At 39.9% G+C, this 25299-nt stretch overlaps 3 protein-coding genes across 4 annotated transcripts in view; 1 reads left to right on the top strand and 2 right to left on the bottom strand.

Annotated features, from left to right (window-relative positions):
• Positions 1 to 49: 49 nt before the first annotated feature.
• cntd1 (cyclin N-terminal domain containing 1) lies at positions 50 to 4270 on the bottom strand. Its single transcript, XM_072373497.1, has 7 exons — positions 3808 to 4270; positions 2405 to 2480; positions 2152 to 2323; positions 1905 to 2067; positions 1629 to 1773; positions 297 to 393; positions 50 to 170 (listed from the first exon to the last, which is right to left on the bottom strand). Exons 1-7 carry the CDS (start codon positions 3980 to 3982, stop codon positions 57 to 59), a joined length of 942 nt encoding a protein of 313 aa, XP_072229598.1. The 5' UTR covers positions 3983 to 4270; the 3' UTR covers positions 50 to 56.
• Positions 4258 to 6997, top strand: coa3a (cytochrome C oxidase assembly factor 3a). The gene is made up of 2 exons (XM_072373498.1): positions 4258 to 4584; positions 6297 to 6997. Exons 1-2 carry the CDS (start codon positions 4389 to 4391, stop codon positions 6398 to 6400), a joined length of 300 nt encoding a protein of 99 aa, XP_072229599.1. The 5' UTR covers positions 4258 to 4388; the 3' UTR covers positions 6401 to 6997.
• A 1221-nt stretch (positions 6998 to 8218) lies between these two features.
• The window catches only part of wnk4a (WNK lysine deficient protein kinase 4a), a 42587-nt gene continuing 25506 nt past the window's right edge, over positions 8219 to 25299 (bottom strand). Inside the window, exons 8-21 of one of the 2 annotated variants that reach the window (XM_072372982.1) lie at positions 24799 to 25159; positions 23993 to 24144; positions 23244 to 23317; positions 21671 to 21806; positions 21135 to 21251; positions 18766 to 18939; positions 16357 to 16411; positions 15972 to 16103; positions 13980 to 14818; positions 13458 to 13545; positions 9632 to 10220; positions 8966 to 9171; positions 8781 to 8875; positions 8219 to 8677 (exon numbers count right to left, since the gene is read on the bottom strand). In XM_072372982.1, the coding sequence (XP_072229083.1) occupies positions 8675 to 8677; positions 8781 to 8875; positions 8966 to 9171; positions 9632 to 10220; positions 13458 to 13545; positions 13980 to 14818; positions 15972 to 16103; positions 16357 to 16411; positions 18766 to 18939; positions 21135 to 21251; positions 21671 to 21806; positions 23244 to 23317; positions 23993 to 24144; positions 24799 to 25159 (3021 nt within the window). In that variant the 3' untranslated portion in view covers positions 8219 to 8674. The remainder of the gene's footprint in view (positions 8678 to 8780; positions 8876 to 8965; positions 9172 to 9631; positions 10221 to 13457; positions 13546 to 13979; positions 14819 to 15971; positions 16104 to 16356; positions 16412 to 18765; positions 18940 to 21134; positions 21252 to 21670; positions 21807 to 23243; positions 23318 to 23992; positions 24145 to 24798; positions 25160 to 25299) is intronic. The other variant, XM_072372983.1, reaches the window with a different exon arrangement.

Here is a 25299-nt window from a genome sequence, read left to right as displayed (position 1 = left end):
ATGTTCGGCACCAACATCTACAAACTTAACCTTAAAACTTAAAGAATTTTCAAAAGTCAAGTTTGTGCTACAGGAGAACTGCTGCTAACAATGTGCACTAATGTCACATGAGCGAAATCACTGATGCTCTTCCTTGTGATTCCTGTGATGTTGCTCAGTTCACCGACGATCTGCAGAGTTATCAAAGAAAGCAGTTTGTATGGTTTGTGTAGCATGAGGGTGTTTTTGGGAGATTAACACTTTAACTTGGATCAGTTTGGTGACAAATTGTTGATACGTATAAAAAGTGTTTTTACCTGTTCCCATTTTCTGACGTAGTGGATGAATGTAGCCACAGCGATGACACCAACACCAAGAAGCATGCAGTCTTCTGTCACTGACACGAACATCTCCCTGGTTTTCAGAAATGATAAATACAGTATTCAAGCAGATTAATTTAACACTTTTATATTGAGAACTGATTAAATGTTTTTGTTTTAATGGAAAAGAGCATCTGGGTGTACACTTGGAAAGAGATACAGTAAAAGCAACCCACACATATTTGAATTTTACAAAAGAAAAACTGGTGTATGAGCAAGTCGAAGTAGTTTTAGGAGAGCAGCAGGAAAGCTTATAGGCTTTATGTGACAGGTGTTCTGTTGTACTGAGTTGTTGGGTTGATGACAATCCCTGTGTAACTTCATACATTACTATGTTCAGCAAGATGACTTGTGCATAATTAAAGATGGAGTAGTACTGGAGAGAAAAAGAAAAGCTGTCTCCCTCACCTCCAGAGAGATGGAGCCACTGTTCACCACAATGATTAATTGTATGATCAAAATAACTTCAAGGGACTAACTGCGAGGCATTCATTGGGACGTTCTGCCATCTTTCCAACTACATTTTATGCCCTTGGAATCACAAGTTTAAATTAACTGGATTTAGAAGTCACTATAATGTGAGACAAATAAATCTACTCAAACAAATAGAGTGCAAACTGTTCATTTTATGGCTTAGATTCTGCAGGTTGGTTTTTATGATGGGGATTTACAACATGCTATGCCTAACTTTTTGTTTTCATTTATTTATCTTTTTCTCCACTGTCACTGCTCTCACAGCAGCTGCTCTCAGCTGAAAACAGCTGCTGACTTGCTGAGCAGAACTTCAATGTCATAATATACGCAGACAAAATCAGCAAGTAGCTGATGCACACGGTGGAGCGTAAAGCTACTAAAGCGCTATAAGTGTCCCTCAGAAGTTGGAAAAAAACTAAGCTCTGAACAAAGGGAAGACACCCAACTTTAAAAAGGAACAGGGCTTTCAAATGAAGGCTAATGAAGTTCAAACTATGTTGGATGTGTTTGCTAACACATCTCTTACAAACTGACGGTAAGTACAGCAGTTTCTGTGTTGTTCACTTAATTTTCTTGCGGCTTCAAATTGGAAAAAACCCCACAAAACTCGAGGTTTAACAATGTGCCTCAACAGAATTCTCCGTCATGATTTAACCTCACGAGTAAACATGTTGAAAAAACAACATGCTGGTTGTAGTCTTCTTCTTTGCCAGTCAAGCAGCCTTTCCACTCCACCCTTACAGTAACCACCTGTTCCAAAACTGACTGACTGTGCCTCAAAGTGAAATGTAATACCTCTGTTCCCTCGATGGGCAGACGCACTGAGCGGTAACCCTTAACAAGGCGTCATAGATAGCAGTCCTCTGCAGGGTGATGAACCGGAGGACAGGGTGGCACAGGTTATAAATGCGCTCTACAGGGATGGACGGCTCATTGTGTCCTGCAAAAGTTTAATGAGCAAACTAAAAGTCAGTCATTTTACGAAAAAAATACAATCATTACATTAAAAAAGCAGTGAAATCTATATCCCTAATGTGGAATAAGTTGCTCTGTGTTTACAATGCATCTTACCGAGCACCTCGAGAAGTATTTCCACATATGTTAGTGGATTCAGGACGTTTAGATTGAATTCAAGTGTTTTAAAGACCATCAGTTCTGATTCCAGGACAGTCTGTTTGGAAACACTGAGGCCGACTGAATGTAGGAAGCGCACAGCAGTACTGCTGTTGATCATCTGAAGCAAAAAAGAAAATTATAGGAGATTATTCCAAATTGCAGGGTACTGACGGTTATTGATGGCTGGCATTGCAGAACTCACATGACAATGCAAAGACAGTTTGTTTGCAAGCTGCACACAGGAGAAGAGGATGAGAGGGAGCTTATCCTTGAGTTTGTCGAAAATAACGTCCTCATAACTTCTTGGCTCTGCAGCAGCTGCACCTTGAGGTGTAGGTGCGGTGAGCAAGTCCCAAAGGTGCTTGACCATGAACCTGGAAGAGATGGACAAGGCTTGGCGAGCACAACGTACAGAGCGTGTAACAGGAAGGGCAGGAGGTGGTGCTGCTTTCTACCTTTGCAGCAATTCAACGGCGTGGTATCCAACCAGAGGGTCAAGTCCAAGCTCTTGAGTGATCAGGAAGATGTATTCTAAAAAACACAAGAAGAATGCAAGATGACAGTCAAACGTAAAATAATCAACATAATTTAAACAAAGGCTGTACATATGTTTAGGCAATCCTATGCTACAGTGGGTGACACTGTAAAGGAGACATGGAGGTCTGTTATATTAAGTCTTACTGGTTACTCTCTGCTACTTAAAAGCTCTTCAAATAGATATTATTATAGATATTTTGGAGAGAAACCACCAATAAGTTGCATATCGAGGAGCAAATCATCCAGTAGCTGATGAAACAAATGATACAGAGGCACAGAAAGTCAATTAAAAAGAAGAGAAGAAAATAATGGCATCATTCTTTAGGAATGATGTATAATACTGATGCTCCTCTCTGCTTTTAAATAGTTATTTTTGCAAGAGGTTTGCAAGTAACCAATCACAGCAGTGTTTCTTCAGCCTGGTCTGCTTTAAAGTAATCTAAGTCTTCATAAGGAAGCCCCCTCTATTCTGTCAGAGGAACAGGTTACACGAGTCGTGATCATGGAGCGCTAACTTTTGCACAACAAAGAAACACGCAGATGCTCACTGAAATACAATAACACTGTATTGTCTTTCAGGCCCTGCTGTGTTGAGTGAAGTAGACTCTGCTCCCTTGAGGAGTTTATACTGAAAGCTGACCTTTTATAATGACAGGGCTCCAAATTAAAGGCGCAGGAGTGACTTTAGAGTGATGACAGGGTACAATGACGCAAGGAATCTCATTGGGACATTCAGAGGAAGCCATGCATATATTAGTCACAGCACTGCAAGACATATTTAGATTTTTTACTTAAATACAGGCTTAACAAATGAGCCTGACTACACTTTATTTATCACCAAAAAACCCTGGTGTTTTACTCCTTAACGCCTTAAAGATGAGTCACTAAGTAAAATCCCCAACTTTCAAATTAACACTAAAAGTGTCAAGCTTTTGCTTCTTAAATGTAGTGGAGAGGTTTTTATAACGTTTCATATTGTGTAAATAACAGTACTCAAGTAAAGTGCAGATACCTCTAAGCAGTATTTAAGGGAGTTATGATACCTTTAGCCACTGCTTAGTCAATGTTTGATGAAAGAGGACAGTTTTTATTCAAATTAGGAGAATTACAACCTATCACATCCAGTGTATATAGCTGTAAATGTAGCTAACAAAAATGGCCTCGTTTTAAATCAATTCAATAGTTTAAAGGTGTACAGCCGTGAGGGAAATTACCACTCTTATCGTATATCTACCGAAATTGGCGCAGCTGCAGCCTATGTGATACAATAACTACGACAAGCTCATTAAATTGAGACATTTTAAAAGGGAAACTTACTCACCAACCAGTCTTTTCTCTTTAAAGCTTCCGCTGCATATTGGTAAACTATTGAGGTTATCCTTGTTTCTTTTGTTGGAATTGATAAGTAAATCGCTGAGAAGGTCAAATGAGGCTTGCCGAAACTTTATGTTTACAACGTTGGGTTGGCGTGGAGAACAAAGTAATCTTTTCGCCATTTCGCAACAGCAACTAACGTTTACGTTAGCCTTCCGTTGACTCTGAACTTAATTCAATAAATAAGTCAACATAAATTGTGTTTAGATTTGTCAAAATAAATAAGAAACCCAAGAATAAATAGCCCTCTGACAATTATATTACTAATATTATCCAAGAGATGGCGCTACTTCCACGGTTTTAACCCAGGACCTATATCTGCTCGGAACAAAATTGTTTCACCGGGGCACATTTGAATGTTGCACAATTTTGTCCCGTTTGTATAACACGCCCGTTGCGCTTACCCCAGATCTGACAACACACTGATGGGTTACCTAAGCAGGGTTTAGATACTGACAGTTTAGTAGATCATTTGAAAGTTAGCGATACAGTTGTGAAACCGCCTCTCTTTCTACACTGACTGCAGACATGGCTGACAAGACGCCTCCGAAGTCTGATGCTCCCTTTGCTTCCAGGATAGATCCAACTAAAGAAAGCCTTTCTCGCGAACAGATGCATTTCATCAGACAAGTGGAGCTTTCACAGTGGAAGAAGAAAACATCTAAGCTCCGGACACGAAACGTTGTGACGGGACTCGCCATCGGAGCGCTCGTGGTGGGAATCTGTATCCTTGCCATGCACACTAATGTATACGCAAGGTGAACTATGTAACGTTAGCTTAGCATGCTAAAGTTACCCTGTAGCTCCAGACGTTCGTTCAATTAAATAAAAGGGAAAACAGCGTTGATTTACTAGAGAGTGCAGCATTTCTAACATTTTGGGCTTTAAGTTTATTGTATGGTTGACAGATTTCGCAAACTTTAATTTAACGTCAATTAGCTAAACTAGCTGCAAGGGTTTACGTTGAAGGTAACCGACAGATTGGCAACGATGGTTAGTCTCACTGCTGTATTGATTCATGTTAAAGCTGCTCCAATTTAGCAAGTTAGTGAGCCGTAACGATGTCTTCCAATTGTTATGAAATGTGTTTCCTGAACACATCAGTTAGCGTTTGGAAAGTTAGGAATGAAAATTTTAATTGCATATCAGGAAGCACAACATTTCTTCTTCCTGTAAAGTTAAGGTGTAAAATGTAATTTAAAACAGAATACGATGAGAAAACAGTGCAAAGGCAGCATGTGGAATGTTGAAATGAAGATGTTTTATCTGGAATTTTATGCAAGCAGCTTCTTTAAGAGGAAAACGTTCGGACAGGACGACAAAAAAAACCCAAAATATTATGTAATGTTAAAACACATCTCTGGTTGAACATCTCAGCTAATGACTTAACCTGTCATAATCAGAAAAAGATGCAAAAATATATAAGCTCATTCCTCTATCCGTCTCTATTTAATACTCTCCAATACACTAAAGCCCAATTCTAGAATATGCCTTTGTGTTTGCCAATAATGTTGTCACTTTTGACTTATTACATTAGGATTTTGTTTTGTCAATATTTTTTAAGCAGAAATTATCTGTTATTACATGTAATAACATTCAGGGTTAAGATAATAATAGGAGTACACAAAATATTGAGATTCCCAGTGTAATGCAATGTACTTTTGGAATGACAGTGGGGACATTTACATGATCCAAGAAAAAAAAAAAGAAGAAAAATAGTGTTAGTCTGGCTAAAACAGGAATTTTAAAATGCATATAATCAGTCTGATAGAAATCATACAAAACTGAGCTTCTCAAAACCTTTGACATCCAGGTAATGTCATTTGGGATTGAATCGCTCCTGCAGGCACACTCAACCAGGCTCAAATGAGCGCTATGTGCATGCTCCAGAGCTCCATCTTTTGTGTGAGTGTACAATGATACAACTGAATTCTGAATAAAGTCGCTCTCATCGAGTTTTTTTCTGTCAGACGACTAAACGGATAGAAAATCAGTCCTTTAGGATTACATTTCTGCTTATCTGCTCAAATAGATTTGAGATGTTGTAACTGTAGCATCATCTGACAAAATCACCATTCAGTAACTTAAAGATAACATCTGTGCAGTGAATTTGCTCTGCTTAGATGTACGATGATGCGTTGGACATACCTCGGGCGATAACTTGATTCTTTTCCTGTGAGTGTATACTGAGAGGAGGAGGATGGTCACATTAAACAGCCAGGCTTAAGTCTAACTGTATCATCAGGCTGACTGAAGTTAGGTGTCTATTTTATATGAGTGTTATAACCATCATGCAAAATCAATTTTGTTCAGCATCTAATTGTACTTTACTTTCTCTGCTGTTTCTTGGTATATACACGTCTGATCGCTCCTCTGTCGTGTATGTTTTTCCTCCCTTTTTCAAATATTTGCCCTAACTGTTTGCTCCTAAATCAGACGGCTACACATTTTATTCAGTCTCCCAGGAACGGATCATGGATGAGATTGATGAGGAGGCCAAGCAAGCAAGGCTGCAGGGACCAAAGTCTGGTGCCAACTGAGATGAATGTGCCGCCTGCCTGTTGATGGACTGTGTGTTTGTCCTGCATTTAACCAGGAGGGACTGATGATGCCACTGACTCATATTCCATGACTGGCTGCTGTTTTTTTTTTTATGCTGAGTTAGAACTGGACTTTGTTTCGTCTTGATTGTTGGATTGTGTGGTTCTTCTGTTGACATGTCTTGATCTTTATTAAGCTTCCTCTCAGTGGAATGGACTAACCCACTGACGTCAACATGGCCTTTTTAATGCTACATAAAAGGCCTAAATTGGAGCTCTTTTACCACCCCAAACCTGAAGTTTCCAGCTCTTATCATGTAACATGCACACAGTGTGAGGGGGATACTGGGGGATAAACACAGTAGCAGTCAGCTAGTGATATTAAATCTACAGTGGCCTTCAACAAAAGAGAATGCCAGTGACACTTAGCGAAAGACACAGTGATTAATGTGGTGAAATCTTATTTATGCTGATGAAGTGTTGATTTATATAATAAAAAAATCTCATGTACTGGATTCTAAGTAATGTACAGTCTTTCAAATTTATTGTTTCTGTAAGTGAAACATGCAGTTTGAAGAAGTAAACGTGACAAAAGAGCTGTGGTATTTACATTTGTATTTATTTCTTTCAAAATTTAATATGGATTCTGATCTAGCCACAAATCTTGAATAAAAATATAAAGTAAGACATTTTAAGGGAAAGGCACAGATTCAGCTTGGCAGGACAGCAGCTTCAGAAAGCAATACAATTATATATTAAACTTCAAAAATTTTGAACTGGAATTTCCTTGAATACATTGTGAATATTACAGGAGTTTGACCGTCAGAAAATTCGGTGTGCGTGGTGAATATTTGATAAGGCAACAGCTACAGATTCACAGCTTGGACTTATTTGTCTACACTCCTAAATGTGGCCAGAACTGTGGGGGAACAGATGATCATTACAGTGATCTAGTTTGAGACGCTGGCTCAGACACAAACTGAAGAAGAAAACACCTCCCTCGTGGGGAGATGACAGAAAAATGCTATTCCTTGAATGGACAGTTTTATCTACAAATCTGTTAAATGACAGAACTAACATAAATTTCACTAAAGTGCACAAGGTGCTTGATCTATGGAACAAGGGACTAATATCGTTTTTGCTTGAAAAATTAAGGTAACAGAAATATTTAGTTTACATATAACTTGTAAACATTACCTATAAATCCATTCAGATATATACACATGTACAGTGAACAGGAAAGCCAGTAGTCTACAGCCTAAAGTGGGTCTCACAGCTGATGAATATGAAGATGTGAAGACCCCCCCCCCCCCCCCCCCCCCGTCCCATTGGAAACCAGCTATAGAATGTTAAAAAAAAAGCATGTTTTTCACATCAGTACCATTTCAACAATTCTTCCCATTTAATACCAGATCTTTTTCTAATAGCTGTACAATGTTTTACTCTGAAGCGTCACATCTTCATAATGCAAATGTGCACTGCTGCACAATAGGATATAAGAGTTTATTCTGTCAGATAGTTAAAGGAACCAAAGACAGACTGCAATGCTTGTTTTAATTAAAGAAATTTAAGTGTAAGAAGCGTCTTAACTGTTCTTATCAGCCCACCCCCCACCCCCCACCCCCCCCCCCCCCCCCCCCAAGAGAAAAATCACAGGCCGACTGAATGAGAACAAATTGACTATGCAGTCAGCAGCTGCTGAGACATCATTACTAAACTATAACAACTAAATAAAAGCATTAGAGCATCACCATGGTTCACATTACTGTGCTAAGATTGATTAACAGCATCAGGTCAAACAAGCAGGAAAACATCAGCTATTGTCATTCTGGGTCAATTTAATGGTTAAGTGACACAATTCAGCAGCACTCCATCGCTTGACCGCGTCAATGCATTGCTCAGAGAAAACAATTCATAGAAATTCTGCAGAGTACTGTTGCAAGATTGTTAGGTTTGAACCGTTAGGGCCTGACTTTTTTTTTTTATTAACAAGAGAGAATAAAATGTCACCATGAACATGAACCAGAGCAGTTGGTGCCCTGTGCTTCAGTTGTCACCAGATCTGACGAAGGGCTGAAAGCTGGATGCTCTGAGTTATTCCATCTTTACTGATGTCAGTTTCTATAGTCTGAGGTAAGTGACAAAGGGAAGCAGTTTGCTGATTGGTGTGCCAGTGAAAGGGTGAAAGCCATCCTCCTACAGGAGAGTTTTGACCACTTGCAGTCACTTCAGATGAGGTAGTCCAGATATACAGCGTGCTTGGCTGAGAGTTTCTTACTAGAAAAGTGAGATGAAAAAGAAAAACAGAATGAAGAGCAATGTACTTTTGTTGTGTCCAATAAGGAGGCAAATAAAGGTTCTTAATCCAGTGTTAACTCACCATTCTACTTATGTCGGTGGCAAAGGTGACGCCTTTGCTGAGTTTATCCTGTGAGCCGCTGCTGCTGCTCCCGAGAGAGTTTCTCCTGATGATACCTTGAAAAACGTGACAGAAGAATGTCAAATACTAAAAAGCAGTCAGTCTGGCATTTGACTAAGTCAAAAGAAATAGGTTTTCTTTGTTACCTTGCAGTGGCAACAAGTCCAAGCGTTGCAGACTGTTTCTGCGAGATGGCGGGAAACCGGTTCCCTTGGACAGGCGGCGCTGCCGACTGGACAGCATAGCAGCAGGAGAGACGATCCCTAGTGGGGGAACCTTCCCCATCTTCTCATAAAGTTCCTCAATCTCTTTCTTCTGGGCAGCCTGCAGAGCCTGGACCTCCATCAGATGTCTGATAAAAAGTAACAAATGTGTCAATGTGAGTTGTCCTCTTTAGTGAGTGAATGGCTCAAAAGTGCCCTGAAAACATTGAGGATTTATAAATTTTCTTCATTCAAATTATAGGTTTATTAGATGAAATAAGACAAAAAGGTTGTGTAACACTGGTATAAACCTGCACAATGTGTTATATTTCAAAATCTGGTTATACTATGTGTACTGTGTAAAGTATCCATCCAGAAAGTAAAGTAGTCAAATCAATGTAGTGGTGGTCGTAGTGAAGTGTTCATGTACAGTTACTTTCCAACACCTCTGTAAAGACTGAGAGTATTTCTCCATAAAACTTTAATGCCGTTTGAAAGCTCAGAGGAAAACCAGTAATCTCATTTAGTCAGAGGGAGGGTTCAGTGATTTTCCTCTTTTTATTCAAATTTAACAGAAGTTTTCGTCCCTTGTTCAGGTGTGTCACTTACTTCTCTCTGAGCTCCTGGAGCTCCCCCAGCATCTCCTCATCCTCACTGTCAGAGTCATCACTGCTTAGGTAAGGTGTGTTGCGGTTGTATGTCGTCATCCATAAATGGTGGAGGGCGTTGCTGTTCTGCGGACTGTCCGCCGCTCCGTCCCACAGCCTCCCTTCCATCTCAGCAGCCGTCACAGAGAGCCCGCTGTCTGCAGACGTCCCCAACAGGCTGAGGCTATACGCCCTCCTCCGACTTCTTTTCCTCGACCTCTGCCGTTCCCCGATGACCTCCTCCTCTTCATCTTCCTCTTCATCTCTGTCCTGCTGACGTGGCTGCTCCTGGCTCACAGCCCATGCCGCCTTACTGTCAACCTGCTGGAGGTTTGACCCTTTGTGTGCATGTGGGTGAGGAGGGGACATGGTGAGGGAGGTACCCAGGCTTGTCTCAGACTCCCCCTGCTCCTCTGTGCTGCTCTCAGTGCTGTCGCTGTCTGCCGGTTGTGGTGCAGGAGGTGCAGCACCTACTGGCAAATCAGGCTCAAATATGTCCAGGCTGGGCGTCACCTGGAATCGTCCGACGGTCACTGGTGACGAATGAACTTCTGTGATGTGGAGGAGGAAAGGGTTCAAAGTATGAATGCTGTAAATAATGCTCCATAATGTTGATTTGTTTTAGCCATTTTATAAGTTAACGTGAATTATAGAAGTTATAATGTCAAAGGAGTCAAAACATCCATATAATTAGTTTATTATGAGCCACAGCCATTAAGTAGCTAACAGCAGTGACTGCCGTCTAATCTGATCATTCCTAGACAAAGCCTCGCTTATTCCCAATAATGGGGTTTCATTAAAATCTTGTGTGTTTCATGGCAACGATTTAAAACAAGTTTCACTGTGTTTCCACTGAGTTTGTATATCCCTAAATAAATATCTGCTACTGTACATGCATACCCTCTACAGAACCTTAATTGTTCACTATAAAGGACACAAAATTATGAGCAGTTACCAAGGAAAACATGAGCAGTGATGCAGGTCAGAAATATGTTTATGTGAAACCAAATTAAAAAGTAAATGAGTTAAAGAGTGAACAAACACTTTCTTAAAAGCTACTAATTAGGCAATGATTGCTAACTAAAGCCGCAAGGGAGAAACTAATCAGAAAATCAAATGACAAATGAAACTTCCATACTTCTGAGTCATTATTCGAGAGCTGTTTCATAAACAATGATGAATTACCAGAGAACAGAAACTTGGTGACACAATCACCCGTCTGAATGTAGCCATAATATAAGAAACAACGTTACATCAAGTCCTGTGGTTTTACTTTTTGCAAAAGCAAAGCAACATTCCCACTCTTAGATATAGAGCTCATAAAATATTCATGTTGGGTGGGGGGTAAATTCCCCTAAAACATAATCTGTTCTGGGCACACACACTGTGTACTTCTGCTCTGAAAGGATTGAATTATTAAGCCTTTTTTGAGTTATCTAAACTATATCTATCATATCTAATGGTAGTCCATAGGCTTCACTAACTGTGTGTATAACAGACTATTCCTTCGTATTGCATACAGCATATTTTGGGAATGATATGTTTTACAGTCTTCTGTGGTTTTGTGGTTTCTTATCATAGAAAATAGGTTTCTACTGTTGTAGACCGTTACCCTTTACAGTGTGCAAATAATTTTTTCTCTACGTACTTCTTCGTATATTCATATTTGATAGTTGGATCTGAACTGAAATGAAAATTAAATTGGATTAAATGAAAAAATATTTAATTAATCCCAAAGGGAAATTAGAAATTTTGACCTGAACAGAGTCTGTTTACACTGTTTAATTTGACTGAATGTTTATGCTTTGACAAGAGTTTTAATATGTAAATATTCAAGTATTTGCATTTCTGAAAACATGTGATGTGTTGGGTGTCTCAGTGAATTATGAGACTCTCAGATGGTGACTCTGTCAGCAAATAAAATCTTTTGCTCTTTGGTGTGCAGATACACCGGTTCTTCTTCCATGTTGACTGTCATTTAGTTCTGCATTCAGTCAAGGTTTTTTTGGAAGTATGTGTCTCTCTTGGTGTTGATTAAATTATGTTTTTCTGTGAAGTGACCACGCTTTGATCTTAAGCGGTTCCGTACTACATCAGAACTAACCAATGGGAAGCGCAAAGTTAGTAAATCACTCTTCCATACTTAAACATTTGTTACTGTGTTTATTCACCCCAATGACTATTACACATAATAATGAGTACTTGCAAAGTAGTCCATCACTACTTGATCATTATATTTTGATTAATTACCCTTCAAAGTTTTCCATCATACTGGGTGTTAATTGTCTGATGTAAGACCTTGAATTCAGTCCACTCTTTGGGACTAACTGAGTACTGACTCATTACTTCATGAGCACCTATTCATTAGTCTCTCTTTCATCATGCAAACTGCTGTGTCACCAATACTGACAAGTGACTGTTTAATTATTACAGTAACAATTAATTAGTACTTAAAAACTGCCCATTTCATCTTTAATGACAAAGCTTTTACTAGCAATGCATCATCATTACATGATCAAATCAATGTAAAGTGTATTTTTCATTTGTGATTAACCACAACTATTGGCATATATATTCATATGTATGTATATATATATATATACACATTTAAAAAAAAGATAAAAAGAAAGAAAAAGGATGTATTCACAACACCAGTTCACTTGAGGAGACACAAGAATCGCAACCAATCAGAAGATAATGAAGTTAAGAGGGAATACTTAGCCAATACTCAGAATTATGTAACATTTTCCTGGGAAGCATTACAACCATTACTAATGTTCGTGTAACTCGAAACAGATGAATAATGTTCTTTGCTGTTCGTCAGCTGAATTAATCAGTAACCAGTCATAACAAAACGTATCAATTTGATCAAATCACAGACTTTAATTACATAATTATTGCCCAAAGAGTAAAAAAATAATCTGTTCTCAAATAGATCATCATTATTCACTATATTATCCTCAACTGCAGTGTATTATAGAAATATTTTTGGTTGTAATCTTATCTGGTACTTTCAGCACTCATTTCTTAACCATCTTATCATTAACTAATTGTTGAATACTTACTACAATTTGTTTCTTATTCGTTCTCCGATAACTTCTTAAAAATTGTGTTCCTCATAGTAAAGTTTCACATTCAAACACGGTCTGAGACTTAACTCACATCTGTGGTGCATTAAGGGCTTTAAAGTTCTGCAGTACCTCAGTTTGCCCACTAAGTGTCCTTCTTACAGAAAACAGAGAAAACGTGTGAGTCTGTGCCCGCTGAAACAGAGGAGCTCTGTTGAATGTGGGATTCTGAGAAGGGTATAAATACTGACAGGTGTGGATACTGGAGGAGAGGCCGGTAACGAGCCCAACTGCTCACTGATTGGTCACCGCCAGTGGGTCGGGCTGCATCACACCTACGTTTGTGTTCATATTGAATGGAACATTACAGTCAGACCCAGGATTATGCAACAGATCCTGGGGCACCATTAATAGGTGATAATGTCCAGGGAGAGACACGGAAAGAACTGAAAACAACTCAAAAAGCTAATTGTCTGTGACAGACACATCAACCTGTATTTTCACTGAATCCATACTGTGTTATATTTTTTTAAAAATGGTTGCATTTGTGTGTATTCACACGTGTATGTGGGTATGTTTGAGGTGCAAACATAAACATACAGCTTACAGTACGTCATTTTCCAGGTCTCCTAGCTTCTGGCAAGAAACACTCTACATTTAAAGTGTTAATGATGCGGAGATCTTTTTTCAGAACATGGGAAAATAAACAGAAACACTTACCGGATTCAGTGGAAGAGGGTTTCCGTTTTGGGCTGCTTGTACTCATCTCAAGTCCAACTGGGTGTGACTGACTGTTGAATGATGATAACTACAGAAAAGGGATAAATAATGTTGGTCTCGGTACTTAACTGACATTAAAGGGGTGTCTTCTGTGCTACAAAAATTACAGACAACAGTGTGGCTTACAGAAAATAATTCTAATCAGTTGCCTGCTGAGCAGTGGACAGAATTAGAATTTGGGGAAACTTGTTTTGGACTGATAATAAAAATCAGCAGACACACTCACAAAGTCGATTTAGTGCATCCCTGATTTTTTCAGTTCATTTATGTATCAGTGAGCCACTATTTCTGTAAAATGTCAGAAAATAAAGAAAAATGTCTCGCCCAAATAACTTATCACATCAATGAAGCTACAACAAGAGAGTTTATAAATAAAGAAAAATCTAAATCGCAGATTGTTTCATTTTCTGTTGATGGAGCGGCTGAATGATAATGACAAAAAAGTAATCATAGACAACTCACAGTGCTATCGGGACTGAGTGGGGGCGATGGAGAAAGATCTGATGATGAGCTTGATTTGCAAATTTCAGATCTAATTTTATCTTGGGATGGAATTTGAGCTGAGCACGGTGCTTCATAACTGTCCTCCTGGCTCAGAACGGGGGAACCGGGGAACCCAACCTGCTGCAAAGACTCCAGAGTCGCCTGTGGAGGAGTGAAAGGCATGGAAGGAGGAGAGACAGGATGAGGCCACTGTGGCTGACTGCTCTGGTGAAAGCCAACTCCGTCCATTTGAGGCACATTCTCAGGGTTGTGGTAGAGGTTCTGCACTGGGATTCCTGCTGAAGGGTATGGTGTGTCCATTGATGGAGTCGGGTAATGTTGTGGGTATACGGAGGGGTAACCTGACTGGTGGGCCATGTGACTCTGTAGCTGGGGGTGGAAGCCTGGATAAGACGGCATCCCTTGAGTGGTAAGGTTTGCAGGAGGGATAAAAGACTGAGCCATGCTCATAGCCATGGAGATTACATTAGCTAAGGAAAATAAGGGTTGTGTGTGGGAGGGCCACATGTTGGCGTGCTGAGGGGCAGGTGTTGACATGGTGACACTTTCATTGCTAGAGCTTGGGGTCTCACTTAGAGGACTGGGAGAGCTGGGGGTTGGGGAGGGAACAGAGCGGAAAGTGGGGTTACTGGCCACACGTGTGAGGGGAGGATGGATCTGGGCTGGCTTTGGGGAACCTGGAGAACCTGGGTATGGGAACGGAAAGTGAGTGTGGTTCATGTAGGGTAAGTGATAGTGCTGGTGATGGGGCAGAAGAGATGCAGGGTTGTGGTGTTGCTGGTAATGGAGGGGAGAACCTGGAGAACAAACACATAAAAACAGTTTTAATTAACAGCTTAAAATCAGTCATCTTGAATATAATGTGCATTCATGTTATACAGTTTGGTTATAAGTTGGACACAGTTAACCCTAAGAGACAAGTTAGAATTTTCTCTCTCCTCTAGCCTCCTGCCAAAATACACATAATTTATAGCACAAATCTTTCCTGTATTTTTGAATAATAGGTTCCATGATGAACAAAGACATTCTGTTTCAAGCAGCATCCTACCATAATTGCATTTGTAGGCCAGAACACTTGCACACTGGGCTTGAAATCTCTGTGAGGGGTTTAGCATCAATGGAGCAAGTGAGGCTTTTACGGATACAATTTCAGAGGAGTTTAAATGGAACACACGTGTGTGTACACAACTTCTTGGGTCTGATTGTGAGATTAAAGAAGTCGGGATTTCTTTATCATTCCTCAGGGAATAGTTTCGGATGCCTCAACAATGGCTCCACAGTTATAAACCACACCTCCTCTTGCTGATGATGCAAACCAGCCTCTGCTTTTTCCACGCTGATGGAAACACAAGTTAGGGAACACTCTGTAATAGTGGCCCGTGGCCACGAAGCATTGCAAAAGCAACCATGCAAGCAGATGTCCAGCAGAGAAAGGACACAGAACAAGAGTGGATGAGCATGTTCAGAGGGGGGGCAAATGGAGGATTTGTGTTATTAAATTGACTTCAAATGCCTCTCCTATGGGGAGGGAGACTTTGAGGTAGGGAGGAGACATTCTTGGAAATTATGCAGGAGTTTGTGCTGGCAAACAGATGTTGCTGACTATCGCAGAGCTGGAGAAACCTCATGCTTTACAGCGACAGTATTCACAGCTCCCTAAAAGCCAAAAAGTGCCCTTCAGGTGAGGTAATTACCCTTGAGGCCCAGCAGCAAGGCAGACACAGACGAAGGCTTTGAGGTGTGGGGATGGCGGATGGCGCCATGTGAATGTCTGAACAATACTAAGAATGGGCCCTGAGGAGGGGAGGTGGGGGGACTTATGAGGTAGCTGAGGTTTGCTTTGACTTATTCTTCACCAAAAGACTGCAACAATTTTTCAGAGTGCTGAAACAGTAAACAATGCTAGGCCTCTTCAGGTGGGGACCAGAGGGAGCTTTGAGGGCTATTTACCTGGGGCGTTGTGGAAAGACTGCGAGCGTATTAAAGGTCGCCCAGGTGAAGTAATGTCTGCACTGAAGACATCTCCATTGGGGCATGGGGGGGAGCCACGCAGCCCTATGTTCGGGTTAGCCACACTGTAGTCTAAGACAAGACACACACATGCATGAGTAGACTTTCATACATGACCACCAGCAGAGTGATCATGCAGAGTCGAAAAAGATGCAGAAAGTTCAATGGATATGCTGAGAGAGACATCGTCTATGCAATTCACACACACTTAATGTTACTGGAAGAATTTAAGTCAAATGTTCAAAAGCACAAAAGGCAAAGTTGTGAGTAGTTAATTAAATCTAAATGAGTGGATTTAGTTCAACAGAAAACACGCAAGACTCACCAGGCAGAGAAGAGGACGAGTGTGTTCGAGGTATGGTCTGACTGTGCAGATTAGGCTGTAAAAGAGTGTTCATATTAATGTAGCTCTATTCTAGTATCACTACTACATCTATCAAGCTACTTATGAATTAACTGAAAATATTGAGATTTACCTGAAAAAACTCGTAAAATAGAAATCTTTTGCAGAAAGGTTATCAAAACTTTAAATCCTAATTTCAGAAACATGATATACTGCACCTGTTGCATTTCTGACTGGACATCTTTCCTTTATCTTTTTAAATTACAGACCTATAATCGTTAATGGAACATTTTTGTGATTTGTTGTCTCCAAGCCCAAGGTGGTGACTACAGGACAACATTCTCTGAATAGACAACAAAGCCATTTTCACAAGCTGTAGTAACACCTTGTAAGCAGACTGTGACATGTGAAATCCCTGTCCTGATCCTCTAAGCAGGGCACTAAACCACTGGGCGATGCTGGTGACCCCGGGACAAAACCTCGGACATATTCTACATGTCAGTGTAATACAACATGTAATAGACGAGCAGTGAAGTTTCTATAGGCCTTTCAATATCAAATCTCATGTCATTAACCTGTTGATATAACTATTACTATTTTTTAAACCCATATGAGGTCATTTTATGGGAAGTTTTTAAAACATTATAATTACTCCTTTGAATCCAGCTCATTCCACAAAAGCAGAACTGTGGAGGAACTAGGACTTTTTCTTTGGCTCTAGGGATGCCGGTGGAGGTCTGTCAGACCACCTCAGCAACCTTTAGCTGAATTGCCCTGGAACTTTAAACAGACAATAAAGATTCCCTGAGGATGTAATCTAATGATGGCCTTGTGTTTCTTCCAGGTCCACCAGCGAGCAAAAGTTTTCACTTCTCTTGTGAAATGTCTCAACATCTACAAAATAGACTGGCAAAGCATTTTGTACACAGATCCATGGCTCCCAGATTACATAACGTAATGATTTTGTAAGACCACAATTATAACTTTTATTTAAATGTCTCTAGTAATGCTGACTGCATTGCCATTAAATCATTTAAACATTTATACAGCTGTTAGGCTGGCTTTTGAGTCTCAGCTGTGCTTTATTTCAGTTCTGATTAGCAAATATCAGCATACTAACATGCTAAACTAAGAAAGTGAACACAGCAAACAGTTTACCTGTGCAGAGACACAGCAGCTCATTTATCTGCAGACTGTTTGTTTTTTTCTTTCAGTAGCGACTAGAAGAAAGTTGGAGCAGTCAGACAAGCTTGGCTTTCCAGGGATTCAAGCTCCATTTATAGAATTTATTAATAGAATCTCAAAATAGCGACCTACCTACAAATCACAACAGCCTGCACAGAGATACTACTATAGATAGATGAGTATCTGGGTTTGTCAAGTTTCCTCCAAAGATAACTTGTTAATAGCATGTTTGCTTGTTAGTTTTTTTTTTTGGTTGTACAGTGCTGAGGAGTGCAGCCATTTTAGTTCTTGGTTGAAGCCATCTTTGCGATAATCGAGTGTTGGAGTGAAGCCAGAAGAGATTTTTCCAAAGTGCTTCAGTGTAATTGTGCAACCAAGGGGGCCAGACTCATGCTGAACAAGGTAGATACCTTTGCTGTTCTTTCTTCTCTCTAACTTTTCATGAAAGGTTAGTTTACTTTCTTCTACAACATTTTTTTTTATATCTCAAATCACTTTTTACCTCGGTGCACTGGAATATTTTGTTCTTTGTGCTCTGGAAAGTGGAACATATCCGCCAGAACAGAACTTTTCCTTAAACTGACAAATCATATCTGATAAGGCATTAGGTCATATATTGGGATGGCAGTGCCTTTAACAAGGCTTTTTTTTTTTTGTTCCTGGAAGCTCATTTTACAGCCTCACAGAAGCTTGATTCATAAAGGCCTTGTACATCTAAGCATAAATTATTTTACCCATTCACTGTTGGCAGATATGCTGGAAAGTTCATTATAAGCACTGGAAAGGATTTGTGGTTGCGGGAACAAATAAATGTAAAATACATGAGTTATAGTTCCACAAATCACATGTTTTATGTCATTAGTGCTTTCAATAAAATCATGTTCTGAAAAAAAAGCTCTACTTCAGGTGGCTTTGAGAACAATTAACCTTCTACCTTCTATCTCTTATTGTGGATGGTGGGGAAAGCACTTGTCTAAAGTTTATTTTTATTGCCAGAGTAGGAAGCAAAACTCTAAAGCTTTCCATTTACATCAGATTTATAGCTCTGTGTTAGATAAGCGATGCAAAACACACTAGTTGATGTAACTTATGACCAATCTGACAACACAGTCGAGAGCACTCTCCATACAAAGAGTTACTTCCTTTGTTCTCAGCTAGCAATGCTGTGATGCAGTTTACTGGAAATGAGCAGCTGATTCCACTAACCTGTGAGGAAGACAGTGAGTTAACCCCGCTGTGAAACGCAGGCTGGACAAGTCGGTGCCCGCTGGTGTGGAGCGACTGTTCTTTGGCCATCAGAGCCTCGGCCCGTTTGATGATGTCACCCATGCGGTGGATAAAGCCCTCCTTCTCAGATGGCAGGATGAATTCATTGTGCACCTAGAAGACAAAAGGTGGACAAAGTATTTATATTACTTGGTAATGATAATCCTTTGTAAGGATTATCACAAATCAAAGGAAAAGTGCACGCTTTGAAGGAAATATTGCCTCAATTTCTATGCTTTGTATATTTGCTTTGATCAATATATAAAATGCATTTTTTCAGTATAGCTTCAGCTGTCAGACAGATAACTTCAAATACTTTTATATACAGATGAGTTCATGGTTGACTCAATGACTGCAAGATGTCCAGATGCAGTGGCTGCATTATGGCCAAATAATCTTTTGGATTATTCCCTAGTGGACTATTATCATGGGCTCAATGTGGAGACCATAATAATAATGGAGTATAAATCATTTTGAAATGGTCTTTTAATCTTTATCTGATTGATGGCAGCAACATTCTCTAAGACCATTGCTGATGTCTCTCATCCTTGGAATTTTGTTAACACACACCTGAATGCAGCAGACCAGCAAAGTGCCAAAACTTCAGCTTTTATAGAGGTGCTCACACTTGCAGCAGCTCACTGCTACCTCACCTCATAATTCCTATGGAAGCAGTAAGGGTGTACTTAGATTTTACTACACTGCTTCTGTATTTTTCTTATTTTAAATAAATAATGTGACAGTGTAATATGACATGTTGTTGTTAATCTGAGGCTCTATTTACCTGATTTCAAAACCTTGTAAGGAACCAATAATTTTTATTTTTTTATCATGTCCCAGTATGTAAAAGCTTTAAACAGCGAGAGGAAATGCTTTCTTTTTTTCACCTAAGAATATCTATGCCAGATTTACTTTTCTGTTTGTCTATGTATAAAATCTATTCACTCACCTGCTTTTCATCTAATATAAAACTCATGTAAAACTCACAATACAGCATTTATTTAGCCGAGCTTATGAGTCTTGCATATTCATGCAGTTTTGCTGTAAATTGTGGTTTGGGGCGGGGTGATGTTTTCCTGAAAGCATGGCACAATTCAGCTCATTTAAAGCCCTGTACTAAGAACCACAGGGCTGTTGTGATGCCAGGTACCCCTGCTGTGCCAAGACACAGTAAACAAAAGCCCACTGTGTTTTAGAGTGAGGGAAACAGTGAACAAAAAGTGCTGCAGCACATGCTGTTTCATCACACCTTGTTCACATACAGGCTTTCTGTGTTACAGCCACCCCAAAAAGCTTGAAAATATTAACAGGAGAGATGGAGTTGCTTACCTGCGTCACACAATTCTCTGGATGTTTGATAAAATTATCAGCATGAGTTAAGACTGACAAACAAAAAGCTGTTAGCTGGATCAGGATGAGTCATGTGTGTGTTCAGCTGAGATAGAGGAATCTGCCAAACTTATCAGCTGACACGGTGAATCCATTTGTTTATTTTTTAACAAATTATTGAAGGTTCAGATCTCTCAAAGAGAACCCGTTATTTCCATAGTTGACCCTTAAAATATTTGTTTATTGTTCCACCAAGACTTAATGTTCCCTTTAAAAAAGTATCCTAAACTTTTAAGCCTGGTTAGAAAAGAGTCTGCTGAAACTTCAGAGTTCTGGGGGATTTCTGAAAGCTTGACAGATTTGTTAAAATTTTATGTCCATTGGTTACGTGTTTTAAGGCACATTGAAGTGGTTCCCGGTCTGAAATGGATATACATATATATCTATGTTGGCTCCCTTCCCTGGCTTCACTCTCCCATCTCATACAAAAATAAAAAATTATTCTAATTTCATATATGACATCTGCTAGGATTAGGATAAACACATATTTTGTTTTTACTCTAATGAATGAAAAACTTGACTAATAATTGATATTGCTCAATTCTTTATTCTCAGGGATTTTATGCTGCAGTATTACTAAAGCATTAGCTTTTGTGGTAGCTGGTAGCCAAGTTTAACATGTTCTGTAGGTAATTCTGACAACAGATATAGCTGACTTAGCTTCTTGTGGTGCAACCAGGATTATATGATCTGCACAATGATCTGCACATGTAACGTAAGTATGCTTAGACTCCAGGACATACTCAGAGTTTAAACTGCCAGCATTTAACACTTTTGAACTAAAATTGATCTCTTAGGGGTTTTTTATCCAAAGCTAAATATCACTACAGTAGAAATCAATAAATAACTGCAATGAAAACAAAAGATGGCACCTGCCCATCATTGCTTTGATCTGTGACTCAGCTCTAAAATTGGCTCACCATGACGGCAGCGATGTCATCTGGGTTATCTCCATCCAGATCAAATTTGAAGGTCACCATCTTGTTGTTGTGTGTCTGCAGCTGACACTCAACGACTCGATCCACTTTATCAGAGAGCTACAGAGACAGAGAGGATCAATGGTAATGGATGGTGTCTGTTTACCGTCTAAAAAGGAACAATACATCTTTTTATATATATAATGTGAACATAACTGTGAGTCTAGGTTAACATGCCGTGTATCTGTGTGTGAATTGTACACTCTTTGTACATGTAGTTACACATGAAGTTTATCCCAGTCAAAACATACTCATTAAAAGACCACAGAGTGTCCTGATCTAAGGAGTAATGTACTGCCGTTTTCATAAGAACAGCAAAGCTACTGATAACATTGCATAACCAGGGAGGAGCTTTACCACAAACTCATAAAATAAATGCCTCCACTAATTAATTTAATCAATCTACGTTGATTTATTTGTTAACCGTGGGTAAAAATGCATTTCCAGCGTTGTAAACAAAAATATTTGCTGAATCGCACCCCTGTGATGCGAAGCCTCGAACGTGCCCTCCTCCTGAAAAGCTTCCCGGCAGTTCGTCTGGCTGCCGTTTTCTCATTCTTCTCGGACAGGCCTTCATAGCCATCACTCAAGCCTGAGGTCACATCAGAGGCGTAGCTGTGAAGAAATATCATACATGTACTTCTGGTTAGTGAAAAGCAAATTCTTCACACTGCAAATTAAAGTCAGTTAATCATCTGAGGTGCAGAATTCAATATCTATCATGATTGAGAAATCAAATCAACAGCAGCTTAAAGTATCACATGAAGCCTTTATGTGCTACAGTGGTATGTCTCTTTGGGTGTTAACAGTCAAGTTTAACAATGCAGTTTAGAAACAGTCTGTTCAGGGTCTATAAGAGGAAGCATCATGTGAACTGTTGAGCATCGAGCATGTTTAAGATATCAGAGAACTGGAGAACGCTGAGCACATTTTATAAAAACGTTTGGTTCACCTAATTGCATCTCCTGGGTCTTTTTAGATCACTGCGGTTACAGACTCCCCTCCGTCTACCTCCCCAGAACAGGCTGCAAACATTTATAGGCCTACTGGTTGGCAGCGTCCACACATCTCTATTTAAAACCTCCACTTCATGGGTAACTTTAGTTCAAAGTAAAGCCTGTTTTCCCCTTAAAAACACTAATACATGTGAATATGGTATATGGTAATATAGAATAAGGTTGAAAAATTTTGATGACACTGCAAACAATTGTCCTGTTAATAATTTCTGACACACAGTTCTGCTCGTTGGTAATCAGGGGCTTTTCTCAGAGGAGGAACTAATCTACTGGGAGTATGTTTTGGATCCTTAATTGTGCATGACTACTTCTATTATGAAATATGATACTCAGCTACGCTTGACACTGGTTTCAGTCTAAGATGGAAGAGTCTGATAGTGTCGAGTCATTACATATTAGGGAAAATAACATTGTTCTAGTCAAATATGAAAAACACTAAATTATCTGTATATAAGCATGTTAACTAAGTTTGAAATTATCTAAGCAAAATTTAGACTGTTTATGTCTGCAACTTACAGTTTTTCAGTCAGGTTAACAGGATTTTAATCAAATTTTTAAAAGACTTTAGAGATATAACTATTAACTGGTGAAACAACAATAATGATAATATCTAAACATGATGAAAACAGATAATAAGCATATCCATTTGTGCATGACAAGACAAAGTCTGATAACCCAGATAAATCCTTCTGCACACACACACATGTACATAATTTACTCGTCCACTGTCAGCTCTCCTGCTGAGAATAAAGCCTCTCTTACTAACATCCCACCAACATGGAAAACAGGCTCCACACAACATCTGAGAGCTGCAAGGGTCCTTTCTGCCCCCCTGCAATAAAAACACAGAGGAGCCCGTCGATTGCCCCAAGCTTGTTGTTTCAGCCCCACAGATGTGGAGGAGGAGGAGTTACAGAGGGAAGACATTTCTTCAAGATCCACACTGATTTTCAGGTCTCTATCTTTAATGAGGAAAGGGGTGCTGGATTTGATGCTCGATGGATTGTAAGCTAAAGAGCAGAGTAAGGAGCTTTACCTGTCCACAGGGGAGTTGAAGCCACTTGGGGACACCGAGTTGCCCCGTTCTGTGTTACTGGATACTGCAATACTCTGTAATTACAAATTAATGACATGGTCAAGCAAAACATGAAAGAGTAAAGACCTTCTATCATTTTTAGCTGGGGAAACATTTTCCTTTAGCTTTCAAAATGATACTTTGGTGTTGACATTTGCTCCTTGCTTGTTACTGAATAATTCTGCGTGGACTATAGTGTGGCAGTGGGTACGGCAATACTGAACATCGAAAACTTGGGTTAGGGTTAGGGTCAGTGTGAAATAATAACATAATCCTCTTTGTTCATATTTGTCACATATGTATACTCTGTGTTTAGTGCTAATTAGGAGATGTGTTAGGATGCTAACATGCAGTAATAGGTATTAATAGGAAATTTAAAATTCGACTATCAGAACATTCAACTGTAAATAACAAGACCTAACATTTAGTAAGCATGCAAAATTGTGAATTTACAGAAAATCAGGAGAGCTAATCTTCCTCTAAAATGATCCTGCTCTGACCACTAAAATAATCAACAAGTACTAAAGAAAAACCAAAACTAGCAGTTATGTTTGTGTATCTTTCCATCCACATATCGTAAACATTATGTGTCAGCGCTGGGTGGGACGGATGCTGAAAAGCCGAAAAAAGAGGTGTTGTAAAGTCCTCTGTCCCCCCCATAAACCTCCTCTCTTCACTTTAATAACAAGCTCTTCGTTGACGCCACTCACTGAGGGGAAGCGGAGGGCTGGGATGGGGAGACCGTTTACAGCAGGGGTGTTGGTGTGCATCGTGAGAGGGGTTGCAGGCGCGTTGAGGCTGTTGGCCTCCAGCGAATCCTGAAGACCGGAGGAACTCAGGTCGCCGTCCGTCTCGCAGTCAGCTGTTTCAACAAAGTACATAAGCTATTAGCATGTGACCAGCTGTGACCTGAAAAAAACTAGCATAAACTGTACCATTCACACTCATGCACACATGATCTACACTGAAACACACACATCCACTGACCCCAAACTGCGATATGTCATGTACACAAACACATAGACAATGCTGGATGCATTCAGACTGGGTCAGATGGATTCACTTGGAGTTTCAACAGAATATCTTGGCTGTTGTTTTAGAAGCTGATATTTGAAAACAGGAATATTCAGTAAGTACAGCACAGCGCTCGTGCACACCATGAGATAAGACCCACAGGGACTGAATAATTCAGTTATCTACAGTGTCACATTTCAGCATATCGCCCCAATGTGCTAACAGATATAAACAGCTGTCTTGTTCAACACAGTTATACAGCTATGATAAGTTTATGACGGCCAAATGAAATCTGACCAAAACTTTGATGGGCCCATTTCATGCATATGTTCTTAAAATGTTATTTAATTGTGTGAAATGTAATTAAATACATCCACGCGTTGGCTCACATAAAATGACACAGAAACAGAAAGTGTTTATGAGAATTTAAGGTTTGAATCTATGCTCCAGGTTGCTGACAACCGCATTTTCATGGTATGAGATGTTACATTAGGCAGCTCACAGTTAGCAGAAGACAGGCTGTTACGGCGGACATGGAAATGCTGGTCTGCCTCAGGCTCCTCTGGCTCTGCAGGATAGTTGGAGCTCACACCGGAGTCTGCAGAACTGGTGACCGGGGATGAAATGGTGGCCGGAGGCGTCAGGGCTGGGGTGGGTGACTCTGCTGCAACAACGTCACTGACTTTAGGCGAAGGCAGCTGTGGCTCTGGTTCTTCTTCTATAGCCTCTTGCGCCTGCTTCTTCTGGCGCTCCTCTGCCTGCCGCCTCAGCTTCTCCCTCTGCCTCTTGATGGTTGTCACTCTGTCCCGTATGGCTTTGGCCACGAGCTTAAAGTCTGCCTCACAGACAAAGCCAAGCACAACCTGCATAACAACACACAGGAATGGTCAGGGTACAACATTAAACACGTGTGCAAGTAATGTTCTACAAATATGTGCAGGTCTGTTGCACTTAATGACCCGGTCATGCCAGCTGTGACATCAAATTATGATAAAAAAAACAA

Source organism: Leuresthes tenuis, unplaced genomic scaffold (assembly GCF_036924035.1).
Source record: "Leuresthes tenuis unplaced genomic scaffold, fLeuTen1.0.hap1 SCAF_20, whole genome shotgun sequence".
Taxonomy (NCBI): Eukaryota; Metazoa; Chordata; class Actinopteri; order Atheriniformes; family Atherinopsidae; genus Leuresthes; species Leuresthes tenuis.
Note: the sequence above shows the minus strand (reverse complement) of the source record. Positions and strands in the feature narration are given on the sequence as shown.